Below are 13,499 nucleotides of genomic sequence, written 5' to 3' on the forward strand. Positions count from 1 at the left end.
AATCCCAATGGCGGAGGATTCTAGAGGGAATATTAAATGCAATCTTTTCTAGAAGAGAAGGGCAGTCAATTGAGCCAGTTATGATGTTAACGACAAACGTGCACGCTAAAATGGATCTTCTGTTATACAGTGTTGTAAGGTTGATTAGTTGGCAGCGAGAATAGTATGAAGTGGCAAAGAAAAATTTAATGAACGGAGAGCAAATTTTATAAAAACTTTTTGAACACGTTCTAATCGTTTAGCTAGAATTTTAGTGTAAGGCCTCCAAATAAACGTTGCATACTCCAGTCTTGACCTGACTAGTGCACAAAACAGAGTTTTAAGAGTGTAAGGGTTCGTAAACGCCTGACAGTTTCGGCGGATAAAAGCTAACATCGAGTATAGAATATGATGTATGCAAAGTATTGAGATGTCTACTGTAAGATACATGAAAGCATTTGCCGATATTTAGCGTCAACTGATTTTTGCAGCACCATTCATGAACTCTGTTCAGGTCCGATTGCAGGTTTGCTGGGTCATAAAGATTTTTGATAGTTGCAAATATTTTAAGGTCATCAGCATAAAGTAGGTAATTAGCAAATTTGAAACAAGAACTGATATCGTTGATGAAAAGCACAAAAAATAGGGGACCGAGAATGCTGCCTTGAGGGACACCCGAGGATGAACGGTTGTGAGGTTGCATTATCGACTACTACAAAGCAGCGCCTATCGGTTAAGTAGGATTTAACCCAAGACAAAAATGTCGAATGAAATCCAAAAGAGATCAGTTTCAGCAGAAGTAAACGATGTGATACTTTGTCGAAAGCTTTCGAGAAGTCAGTGTAGATGGTATCCACCTGAGCTTTGTTTTCAAAAGCAGATAAGCAGTAATCACTGAAAATAGCCAAGTTTGTGACTGTTGAGCGGTTAGCGAGGAACCCATGCTGATTAGTACAAATTAGGTTTTTAACAGCAAAAGACAGTTTACAGCTTACAACAATCTCAAATAATTTGGAGACTGAAGATAGCGTTGATATCGGTCTGTAGTTGCGGACATCATTTTTGTTCCCACTTTTAAAGATAGGGGTTACAGACGTTTGTTTTCAGTCGTCCACAAATATGCCCGAGGCCAGAGAGTGATTGAAGATTGCAGTAAGAGGCTCAGCTAAACATAGACAGTTTTTCAACAGAAAAGCCGAGAAACCCTCTACATCGCTTTGTGAAGATGGCTTAAGATCACCAATTCCTTTGATAACGTCCTCGGTTGAAATGGTTAGCGAACCAAAATTCAGCGAAGAGTCACTAGAGGAGCTAGAGCCCGTTATATTCGAGTCGATGTCATTGACAAAGTTAGCGCAAAAAAACTCAGCGAATAGGTTTGCCGAGTCAGAGGCTGAATTTGCGGAGCGACCATTGTAGAAAACATTTGTTGGAATTGATGAGCAAGATTTTCGGGAATCAATGAAACGCCAGAAAGATTTGGGATTCGAGATAATATTAGCTTCAAAGTTTAAAATATAATTTCGGTATAAAAATTTGTTCAAACAATTAAATTCTTTTAGAAAGTACCGGAACTTAAGAAGATGCGCGGAGTCGTTTGAGGATTTATACAATTTGCTAAATTTGTTTTTTAAATTTTTTAGATGCTTTAAACGCTTCGTGTACCACGGTAGTTTGTACACCTTCTTCTTAAGAATAGGGTTGTACTGTAGGCATAGCTCATAGAGGGTGGTCTTAAAAATACGGTAACAAGAGGTTACATCACTGCCACGGAAAGTATAACTCCAATCTATATTTGATAGGGCACCATTTAAGGAAGAAAAATCACACGCTTTATAGTTAAAATTAATACTGCGATCTTCCGGCAATGAATCAAAGTTATAAAAAAAATCTTGCAGACAGTAGTGTTGCAGAATAGTTATAAAGTGAAGTAATAAAAATAAATTTTAATTCAGTTGTCAATAAAACTCACCTTGGTCCATTATTTTTCGGTATCGGAATGAGATTCGGTATTGGCCGCTTTGCTTTTGGCGTTAGTGATACACTCAAACTTTGATTATGCATTGACGACGTGTCGGAGGAGCCACCTTTCGCAGACAAGTCGGTCGGTTCTTCCTCCTCATATTTGCTGCGTTTAGTGTAAGGCCCTGCGGCTACGAACGTTTCATCGTATTCATCGAGATTGTTATTATTGAAATGATCCTCCAACAAATCAACAGAATCGCTTAGAAAATCTTCACGTAAATCTGTACCACCGACCTTGTTTGGTCGTCGTCCCAGCGACATGCCCGCTGCATGCCCAACCGGTGGCACATGATGATTCATTTCGTGCACCGTCAGCGATTGCTTGATATCGGCTGTAAAATCGCAGGCAGCACACTTGAATGGACCTGCACCACCATGATTTTTCATATGCCGATCGAGATTCCACTTATAAGGAGTACGAAAATCACACGTGACACATTTGATCATAGGCATGGAGTGATATTTGACGTGTTTGCTGAACCGTGCCTTAATGTGTGTTACATACGAACACTTCTCACAGCGGAAAAATTTTGTCTTACAATGCTCATCTAATTCGTGATCTACCAATTGTGCGCGGAAGAGTGTGGTGAAATCGCAAAGGCTACACTTCAACAGCCTATTCTGGGTGGGCTCATCTCCAACGTAGTTCAGTGAAACCCCACTGGAATGCAATGCAGCTGCGGTAGCGGCGTCAGCTCCATGCCCAGACGACACTGAGTCGGTGGGTGATGGTGAAAGCTCAATGATGCGGGTATGTGCCGTAAGTGATTGCTGATGAGCTGGTGGCAATTGAAAAGCTGGAAGATTTCCGCTGCCGTTATTGCTGCTAGAGCCATTTACAAAGGCACTTGCATTGTTGCTGCTGGGGGTGGCTGCATTAGCTGGCGATTGACGACGTTGTGCTTCGGATGCAGCCGCTGAAGCAGCAGCTGCTGTTGCTGCCTGCATTTCTTGTTCGTATGCATTCTGTGCTTGTTGACGGGCGTCTAGTTCACGCTCACGCTGGGCCTGTAACTCACGCTCATAAACAACGGCGATAAGGGATTCCCGCTGCAGCTCCAGTTCGCGTTTAACCTGTAGGGTTAAAAAGTTGATTTTATTAGTTTCCTACAGATGATTTTTATTAGTAATTAGTAAGAAAGAATACCAAATATATGTACATAGATGAGTTGGTTTTAACTATGATTATCTACTGCAATAGTAGTTGCAATTTGAGGCCCCTTGAGTTATTTAACTTTCAGATCCCCAACCATTTTTATACACGATTTGCCTCTTAACTCACCTCCTCATAAGTCGGCACTTTCGACACACCTTCACTCATTATGACATTGCCTTCGCTGCTGCCACTCATATCACTCGGTGCAGCGCCCAAACCCACGCTTTGTTCCAACTTTCGCTTGCGTGCCTCCCGACTCATACCGCGCTTGCCACGCGGCTGCCCGTGTCCACCGGCCACACCATCGGTGCAGCCGTGCACCATTTTCATGTGCCGCACCAACTTTTGAAAATGTCGCGACGCATACAGGCACAGCTTGCACTTATTGATGACGATTTTTTCGCCATGAACGTCTCGCAGATGCGTAAGATGATACCGCGGATTTTGCGTGAAGTAAGTGCAGTAACTGCAGCTGTAATTGCGCTTGATTTTACACTGTGGCAGCCCCTCATCTTTCAGCTCCATTGCCTGCTGATGAGCTACCGCCGAAGCAACCGTATTTTGTTGCTGTTGTGCGGCATTTTGGTGTTGCTGATGCTGTTGTTGTTGTAGGTGATATTGTGCAGCTGCGGCACGATAGCGCTCTAATTGTTCCAGTGCACTAGTTGACAAGTTGGCGGTGCCACTCGGTTGCGACTGCTGCTGCTGCAACGGCGAAGGGCTACTATGCTTGTGGTTATTGTTGTTTTTCGTGGAGGCGGCACCCTGATCCAAATACAATTGATTACCACTGACGACGCTGCGCACAATTAGCGTGTCGCCAGAGCGTTGCACCATCGAGGGTAGTTCCATAACTTGATTTTTTTGCAACTGTAATTAAAAGAGAAAATGATATTTAAAAGCTGCACAAAAAGTTTCGTTTGCAAAAATAGGTACTAAAAATGTCTAACAAATCAGTAGTAAATTAGACTGCTGCTTGTTTCGTTGTTTTTTGTTCGATTGATCGAAGTTAGATGAATTTCTTTATTCTTCACTCATGATACAAAAAAGAAGGTAGTTCCATTTAATGACATTCGTTGTTGTTGCTAACCATTTGACTTTTAATAAAATTATGACATTTCATAAAATTCATGCTACCTGATCACCAGAGATAATATTTTTTTTTTGTAAAAGTAAACAAAAATGTATGAAAATGAGTGAAGTTTAGTGAAGTTATTGAACATATATGAAAGGAGGGCTGCATGACCATCCGTCACCTCTCGAATTCAAGTACAGATTTCGATCATACCTTCTAGGTAATTTTTTAACCACTTAAAGAAATTATTGTTGTTGTCATAAAGATTCTAAAATGTATGCATGAACTTTATTAGGGCGAAAAGAAACTATTTTGAGCACGGAAACAAATGTTGAGTCTTCAAGTGAAGTAATGTTAAAATTTGAAGAGGAGTTGCTCAGTGAAAATGTTTTCAAACCACTTAACGATATTGAAATATCCGCAGAAGAAGAACTCGAGGTAAACTCCTTACCCTTTCGTTTTTATTTGATTTCTAATTTTTTTAAGTAGCTCGCAGAAGAGCATGAAGCAGAAGATTTCATCAGTCCACTCAAAGATGTGGAATATGATGGACTTGAAAATTTTGCCGGCTACATAATTTCGAAAATGGGGTTGACAAAACTAGGCTTCAGGACGCATGTATAAAGTGATCAAAATTATACGTATGTTAACTGTTTATCGGAGGGCGGTCTGTACAAGCCTAATTCAAGTTTTTTGCATACATTGGAAATTTTGAATTCAAAATTTGTTGAAATTAATGGTGATTCGCTAACCACAAAGCCAAAATTTTTGCAAAATCTGATGAGAAATTTAAAAGTAAATTTGGACCAAAATATTATAAAAAGATTTTATTTGGGAAGAACATTCTTTAGAATTCGATTTTTAAATCGCAAGATTAAAGAAACATTAAATTGTATATCAAAATAAGAAAATGAAAAAAATAACAACATAATGCACTAATGGTTTTTATTATAAAATAAAAAGAATAATTACAATGTAACAGTTTACATTTTATATATCTTTAATAAAAGAGGGGCAAACCACGTAAGTAAAAAGATATCAAGTACTGATTGTGAGTTTTGATTTGAAATATTCTCACATTGGTAAAAATATGGGAAAGAAAATACTCCGATCTATTGTTTTAATATTATCAAAGTGGCAAGGCCGTTGATAATACTGACAATTTATGAAACTTCAAAAAATTTTATTATCCGTCAAAAGTTGTTAATTGAAACTACCTTCTTTTTTGTATCATGTTCTTCACTAATTTGCGTAATAAAAATTTCAAAACTTGGCTCATGCGATCGGTTCGAGTTTCTTTGAGGCAAGTAAATTTTCCATACCACAGTGAATCCAGCTGAGTAGGCGCACATAAACACCGGATAAGTAGATTCCAAGGCGAATTAATATAAGGTGATAGCAGGAGTACAAAAACAAAAATTTACATGTATTTTGTTTTTGCTTTGGCGGCATAAACTGTCAAAATCTGTAACAGTGTGTGTAGAAACAAACAAAATTTTTTAATTTGATATCAGAAGCCGTGCGGCGAAACACATACACAATATCAGCTGAGCTAGTAACACCACCTTATATAAATTCGCCTTGGTAGATTCCAATTAGATTAGCAGCTGTTGAATGGCGGCAAAGTTTGACGCCGGCACAAGTGTTTGTTTATTTTTTCGGAGTACAAGTACAATCATGGTGTAATGAACTGAAGGTGGCGCATTCCCGAAACCGCTACTTTGGTTATGCCGACTTTGACGTTTATGGCAATACGTAAACTAACTTGTGCAAACGTATTGCAAACGTATTGTGTACTTTCAAGTGAAAAATCGAAGTAATTCGTGCGTTCCATGATAAAAACATAACAAGGTAAAACCATTGAGAGGCAGTCTGACGTTTGCCAACAATATAATTTTAATATCAAAACTCAAACTCACACACACATTCTCATTTTCAATCTCAAACAACAACAATTGTGAACAATTTAATTTTTTTATTATCAATTTTATATGATTTTAAAATGTTGGCAAACGTCAGAAAAAAATCATGGCCGACGAATTGAGAGAATGAATTTACCTTGTAATGTTTTTATCATGGTGCGTTCTGAAGTAAAAAACGTTTTATTTGTAATAAAAAACTTTATAAAAATGTCGTGTCGTGTGTTGAATTGCAGCTGCCGTAGGGGTAAAGCCCCCAAATGCAGTTTTTTTTGTTGTTTCCCCGCGTCGACGCCTTGGCCAGAAAGTGGGTAGAGTTCTGCCGGCAGGAGAAGGCATACAATTTACACACCAGCAAAAGTGGTTGTATATTTTTTGTTAACGTTGTGCTTAATTTGCTATATTCAAAGATGGCTTGAGAAATTGGTTAATCGCGAAGAAAACACGTTTTCTCACTGCAAATTCCCAACTGTCAACCCATTGTTCTTCGCCATATTCTTTGTTTACCCGTTGCCACAAATGTCATTCTGCGGGAATGCGCAATCTTGTATTCTATCGTTCTTGAGTAAACAAGTATGTATGTAAGTAAGCAAGTGTTTGTGCTGGAATCAGCTGAGTGTTGCTTTTCGAATAACAGTACATTCCAACGACTTGTTTATACCCGAGCGCACTTGTGCACAAGGGTATTATAACTTTGTTCACATAACGGTTGTTTGTAACAGGCCAAACGAATCGAGATAGATATAGACAAATGTATACATAAATGATCAGAATGAAAAGAGAAATTGATTGAGCGGTGACTGTCTGTCCGTCCGTCCGACTGTACACCCCATAACTCGAGGAAAAATTGAGATATTTTAACGAAACGTTGTACGTGCACTTCTTTCGGGCATAGGACGGATGGTATTGAAAATGGGCAAAATCGGACAATAACGACGCCTACCTCCCATATAACGGTAATTTTCAGACATACGAAAACTGCGATACTTTAGTAACTACTGAAGATTATTCACTAAAAATTGATATTTACAATAATTTTTAGACGAAAAATAAGAATATTATAAATTTTTGGAAAATGGGCGTAGCCACGCCCACTTATGTTATATATATATATGTTAGCAATACGAAATCTTCGATAAATCAGTAAATATTAAAGCAAATTTATTCAAAATAAATGCTTGCAAATATTCTTTACCAAGAAATACGTTTATGATAAAATTTTGGAAAATGGGCGTGGCACCGCCCACTTATGATCACATATATGTATCTCGGTAACCGTTTTACCAATTTGTACCAAACTCGGTATGGTTATTGTGTTTGCCACACAAATGTAAAGCGTTGAAAATTATTGAAATCGGACTAAAATTGAGGCCGCTCTTCTTATAACGGTAAATTTCAGAAATGCTTGAACCTTTAATATTTCGAAATTTATGGACGCTAATTTACTCAAAATTAATACACCCCGGCTTACCAAGTAGCGGTAGTTTTTCGGAAAGGTGAAAATCATGTATTTAATACTTGCGCCGGGTATGTATATAATGTTCAGCTCCGCCCGAACTTAGGCTTTCCTAAACTTAACTTATAAACTAATTTTAATTTTTAGTGGTTTTGATAACAAAGCAAAAGAAGGTGTTCCAAATTAATCGCAAACGTAGTTGATGAGTTAATATTAACATTACATAATATAAATTTTCCTTTAATTTATTTATTTTTTTAATCTTTGAGTGGCACTTTTATGGTTTAAATATTCTACTAATAGTTGTGATCCCGTACGTGTCCGGAATAGTCAGAATTAGTCACATTTTCCGGAAATCGATTCCGTACTCGGTTCTCTGACTACTGAGAGGAAAAGAGAGTAAATAAGGTCCTCTCTCTCTCTATAAAAAGTTACTAGTTTTAGTCCGAAAATTTTTTGCTGGTAAATTTGGATAAATGTGTCAAACGATCAGCTTTTGTCTGTTTGACAACCAAATTGTTAACAAAAGAAAACTGCACGCTGCTAATACATGCTGAAAAGCACTTAATTACTTGTTCAAGTGAATTCTAATGAATTTGAAAGTATTTACATGAGTGAGCTGAGCGTGTTTGCATAAAAAATAAGCAAAAATTTACAACCAAAATTTGGAGGTTATGTTGAGGTTGTTAGAAGTGACAAGGTTTTACTAAAAAATGATACCGTATTTTTCAGTGTTACTCTCTAACTCTGAACGAATTTTTCATTTCTTGGCAGTTTTATTAGATTTAGTCCGAGGAATATGGCATTAGACCTATTCTTATTAGAAATGAATGAATGGAAATAAACAAAAGGAAAACTGTAAATACTAAAGGGTGCGCTATTCAAATGACGAGGAGTGTACGTAGATACCTAAGGTGGTTTGTTTTTGGTTACTAATGTGTCACGGTTGCCAGATGAAAAGAAGTACCCAAGCAACTTGGATTTGAGAAATCATATGATTCTTTTTCGGTATTACCCAGTAGATAATTTATTTAGGCCTTGTTCTTAAAGGCTCACCAAGGAAGGGCTGAAAATAATTACTTCCCTGCATGCCTTCATGAAGCGCTTTTCCTATTCACAATTTACGCTAATGTGTAAGTTTATATTAAGGGTATTCAAATCAAACTCATTAATGTCATAATTTTGTTATTTGTTAACTCGGTAACCTTTTTAACTTCGAATGTACCTAGCTCTTCCTTTTCCTAATTAAGACCCGATTTACATGATCCAAGCAATTCTTGTTCATTCTGTTTTATGTCCTTCATTTGTTTTTACACGCTTCAATTTTAAAGTCGAAACGACTTGACGGTACAGACGCATGTGCACTCTTTCCGTTTCTTCTAACCACCTCGCTTCCACTTGCAAGCACAATTTAATTCAATACTTCAACCGTGTAAAACCAATCTAATTTTCTCGTCAATAGATTACAGCACACAAGGGAAAGAAAGAAGTCAGCTGATGTTCTATTGACTGCCTCACTCAAATTATCAAGCTTGCGATTGATTTACTCGATAATTTTGTAAATTTACAACAAAAAATAATGGCGAAAATTATCGAATGCCGAATCAAGACATTAACGAGTTTGCTCTCAATACCCTTATTATTTAGCATTACAAATTAATTCAAAAATATGCATTTTAAATTGCAATAAAACTTATCTGATATGCACCTTAAATAAATAGCTATGTAAATAAGAATGTAGCTATAAAAGAACTCCTCCAAAAAGCCTCATGATGAGAATCGAAAGCAGAAATATAAAGGGAAAAGCACCTTGGCTCTCAGCAAGAACTTTTAGAAGGGCTTTTAGCTCCTCAAATTATCTACTGGGTAGTTCTCGTATTCGTATTTATTTGTATTGGCATTGGTAATCGTAATTACAATCGTAATCGTAACCATAATCATAATGGTAATGGCAATAGAGTAGTTATTAGAGTCCAGCGCAAGTGTATTTGCCGCATTTCGTTCAATAAGTACTCCTTGCATTGTACTCTACTCCCAACACATTGTTACTCTTTTTCCGCATACATACACTACTTGGCGTTGAGAGAGTAAATACTTGACGTACTTGCTATTACTCCACCAAAGTACGTACTCTACTTTCTCTCATCGCGCACGAGAGATATTTGCTGCTGCCAAAAGGGAGTAGCAAATCTACTCTCTGTATACTTGTAGTACGGTAAGTACTTGCGTATTAAATTTCAATTCTGGTTGTTAGCCTACTAGTTGATATCGTTTGCAGCGCTGGTCAGTGAAATTGAAAGAGTAAAAATAGAATATGGAAATTGACGATGTAAGGAAATGTTTACGGCCTTATTTATAAATATAACTAACTAAATAACGTAGATTTAGACAGTTGTTTAATGTGACATTTTCATAAAACTTTTGTATTCAAGCAGCTTTTTAAATCTATGTATGTACTTAAATTTTTATGAAGGTATTATTTCTCGTCTCCAATTTTCTATAAAACTATTTGCAGTCACTAACCAACAAATAAGTTGTCAAAAACAATAACTTAAGCAATGCTGCTATACGAAATAAAATTATTAGTGGCAAATCAAAATTTTGAAAAGTGCCGATTTTCACATTCGATAGTTGGACATGGTAGCGACGAGATGTACGAGCATTTTTTTCTTAAGAGCTGCATACTGATTTAAGAAATTTTTTATAGAGGCTGAATTTCTTTATTCATTCTGAACGTTTGGAATAAACTTTTTTTGATTACTTATTCTTTAGAACGTTCCTGATGATATGTTAACGTATATTTCAAACGTATTCTGTTTATTCCGGTTATGAAATGGGATTATCCGGAATGTATAAAGAAACGCAGCCAGAAGAAAATTTATTTTCCATTTATTGTGCGTAATTTTATATGAATTTTTAGTTTTTCTTGAGAGCCTTTACAAATAAAAAAAATTTCGGAATATGTACATACATATGTACATACATACATACGCAGCCATATAACTTGATTTCAAGAGAAACGAATTTTCATTTGGCACGTTCAGAAGGCGAAACAGCTCAGTAACTGGTGCGATTGCACCTTCTGAACGCGTTGTTGCGTACTTCTGATCAACTGAATAGTTGCGTGTTAGATGGTCGTAATATTTTTCTTATCATTTAAGACAACATGTTGGTGTGTACCTTTGAGAGTTGAATTTGACAGCTAATGTATGAAGTCGTTCAAAAGACGCATAACGATCACTGATTTTTGTTTAGCAACGGTTGCGCTCAACTGCTGCGCCTTCTCAACCTACCTATTGATAACTTTTTTTTTTCTTGATAACACTGCGACAGCTCAAATTGGTATTGAGTAAAACCAAATGCAAGATAGAGTTTTTGAATTTCATTGAGTTTTTTTAATAAATACTAAAATTAGAGGTGTAAGAATGGCGAAAGAAAAACTTTATCCGATTTTTTTAAATCGAAACTACATTTTTACATATGTACATGCATACATAAATATATTTAATATGAAATTGAAACTTTCACATCAATTTGCGCTATCTTCAAACCCATGGTTTCAATTGTACGCATATCGTCAGGGTTTTCCCCACAACTTGGTTTTGCTGCAGTGAAGCGACAGAACAAGTGACGAGAAAAAATATATGCGGACACTTACATATATATGTATCTATGCACATACGTATCTATGCACATACGTATCTATGCACATACAAAAACATACAAAACATACATGCAAAAAAAACATACATATGTACTTAGGTATGTATATCAGCATTTTAGTTGAAAGCACGGTTGCCAATTTGGCCGAAACGTACCATTTTTGGTACTTTTTTTTTGATTTGATACGATGGTACGTAACTTCAAGATTTGGTACGTTTTTACACCTCTGGTAAATAACATTGGCCGTAGTCATAGTCAAAATAAAGTCGACTTTAAAGTTAGTTGCAGCTTTTTGACATAATTTTCAATGGGATATCTGTCAAAAAAGCTGCAACTAACTTTAAAGTCGACTTTATTTTGACTATGACTACGGGCCATTATCTAAATAAAATTACTTCAAGAAAATCTCTTAACACAAAATTCACTTTCCGAAAAAGTATGCTTTCAATTTTGTAAAAAAGAACTACAACCCTGTTAGCTGCGATATGAAACAATCCTACCAACTTATGAATAACTTTTGTCTGTTCCAGCAACCGTCAGATTTATAGGGTGTATTCAGAAAAAAATAGGAACGGCTTCTGACTAAATCTTGTTAATCTGATAGGTACTGGAACAGACTATTTGCTTAATTCAAGCAAGCTGTAGTGTTGGTAGCACATCTTAAGAAAAGCCATTTGAGTGCACGCAAAATAGAGACATGGACAAGTAAGTACTTTAAATTCGATTTCTGCAAAATTTTTACAATATGTTAAACTATTTCAGGTTTATAATAAAAGAGAAAAGAGCTAAACCTGCTGAAGAAGAGGAAGAGTCCAGTGAAATCGAGGAAAGTTGCACCCCGGAGACAAGGTAGAGTTTTTGAAGTAAAAGCAATATGTGCACTGCAATTTTAAGTTTCTTTTTAGCGCTAACTTAAGAAGAAAATTCCGGCAGGAATGGCTGCAACAATTTTCGTGGCTTAAGAAAATCGATGGAGAAGCGTTTTGTGTGGCTTGCGAGAAAAGAATAACTAATAACTTATCACATTTAACGCGGCATGCCAAAATTAAGACACATTGCGCCAACCTTGAAAAGAAGAAAAACCAATTGAAATTGGATGAATTTGTTAACGAAGAAAGGGCAACATTAGCTAAACAGGTACGCAATGCGGAGTTTACAATTGTTGTTTTCTGTATTATGCACAATTTGCCCTTTCGGTTGGTCGATTATTTACCTGGTCTTTTATACGATTGCTGCACTGATAGTCAAATAGCAAAAGCGTTAAAATCCCACAGAACAAAGGCAACGTCTTTAGCTGAAATTTTAGGCGATAAATCAAAAAATAAAATTGTAAATGTGCTGCAAAAAAGCAAATTCTCGTTAATTGTCGACGAAACCACAGACTTGTCTTGCCGAAAAGCCTTAGTACTGGTTGTAAGATATTTCGACCAACTATCGCGTAAAGTAAAAGATCATTTTTTGCAATTGATTGAGTTAGATCAATCCGACTCCGAATCTATTTATCGAGCGATTAAATTGTTTTTTGAATCTCACAATATTCCTCTGTCAAATTTAATGGGTCTTGCTACGGATGGTGCAGGCACTATGGCGGGTTGTTTAAACGGATTGAAAACAAAGTTAAAAGCGGACGTTAACTTATTTTATATTAAATGTACGTGCCACTCCCTGCACCTTTGCTCCAGTTACGCGTGTAAAAAACTTCCGCATCAAATTGAGGAGCTATGTCGCAACGTTTACAAATTTTTTGCATATAGCCCCAAGCGTATAAAAGACTTCAAGGAGTTTCAAGACTTTTGTGAGGTAAAGCCCCACAAAATTCTAGGAATATCGCTTACCAGATGGCTTGCTTTGGAGGCAGTAATATCGCGGATTATCGAGCAGTGGGAGGCCTTGCAATTGTATTTTTTATCATGCTGCTTAGAAGTAAATGGAATAAAGTCACAGTACTTGGCGAATCTGATGGGTAATGCAGAACTTAAAGTTTACATACTGTTTTTAAGTTACATACTAAAAATTATAAACAACCTGAATAAGGAGTTTCAGGCAGAAAGCGTAAGGCTTCCATATTTATATACTAATATAGAAACACATTTTAAACTAGTCCTTAGTAACTATATTTGTGACAATTATGTTAAAAGGGCTAACGACCTAAGATTAATTGATGTACAAAATACTGAATATTTTCTTTCAGTCGATAAAATTCACATAGGCTCGAAAGCGGAAAAA

General features: G+C 36.6%; 3 protein-coding genes across 11 annotated transcripts in view; 1 reads left to right on the forward strand and 2 right to left on the reverse strand.

Moving 5' to 3' along the window:
* LOC118740857 overlaps positions 1–13,499 on the reverse strand; it is a 534,289-nt gene that overhangs the window by 44,018 nt on the left and 476,772 nt on the right. The window lies entirely within an intron of this gene.
* The window catches only part of LOC118740855, a 215,472-nt gene that overhangs the window by 14,831 nt on the left and 187,142 nt on the right, over positions 1–13,499 (reverse strand). For all 5 annotated transcript variants that reach the window (XM_036472581.1, XM_036472584.1, XM_036472583.1 and 2 more), the window contains 2 exons: positions 3,287–4,030; positions 1,952–3,078 (listed from right to left, as the gene is read on the reverse strand). In XM_036472581.1, the coding sequence (XP_036328474.1) occupies positions 1,952–3,078; positions 3,287–4,012 (1,853 nt within the window). In that variant the 5' untranslated portion in view covers positions 4,013–4,030. The remainder of the gene's footprint in view (positions 1–1,951; positions 3,079–3,286; positions 4,031–13,499) is intronic.
* LOC118741964 overlaps positions 11,938–13,499 on the forward strand; it is an 87,754-nt gene continuing 86,192 nt past the window's right edge. The window contains exons 1-3 of the mRNA XM_036473931.1: positions 11,938–11,978; positions 12,036–12,122; positions 12,179–13,264. Of these exons, the coding sequence (XP_036329824.1) occupies positions 11,971–11,978; positions 12,036–12,122; positions 12,179–13,264 (1,181 nt within the window). The 5' untranslated portion in view covers positions 11,938–11,970. The remainder of the gene's footprint in view (positions 11,979–12,035; positions 12,123–12,178; positions 13,265–13,499) is intronic.

The sequence above is a fragment of the Rhagoletis pomonella genome, unplaced genomic scaffold (genome assembly GCF_013731165.1).
Source record: "Rhagoletis pomonella isolate Grant_MI unplaced genomic scaffold, Rhpom_1.0 Rhpom_scaffold_00006, whole genome shotgun sequence".
Lineage (NCBI taxonomy): Eukaryota > Metazoa > Arthropoda > Insecta > Diptera > Tephritidae > Rhagoletis > Rhagoletis pomonella.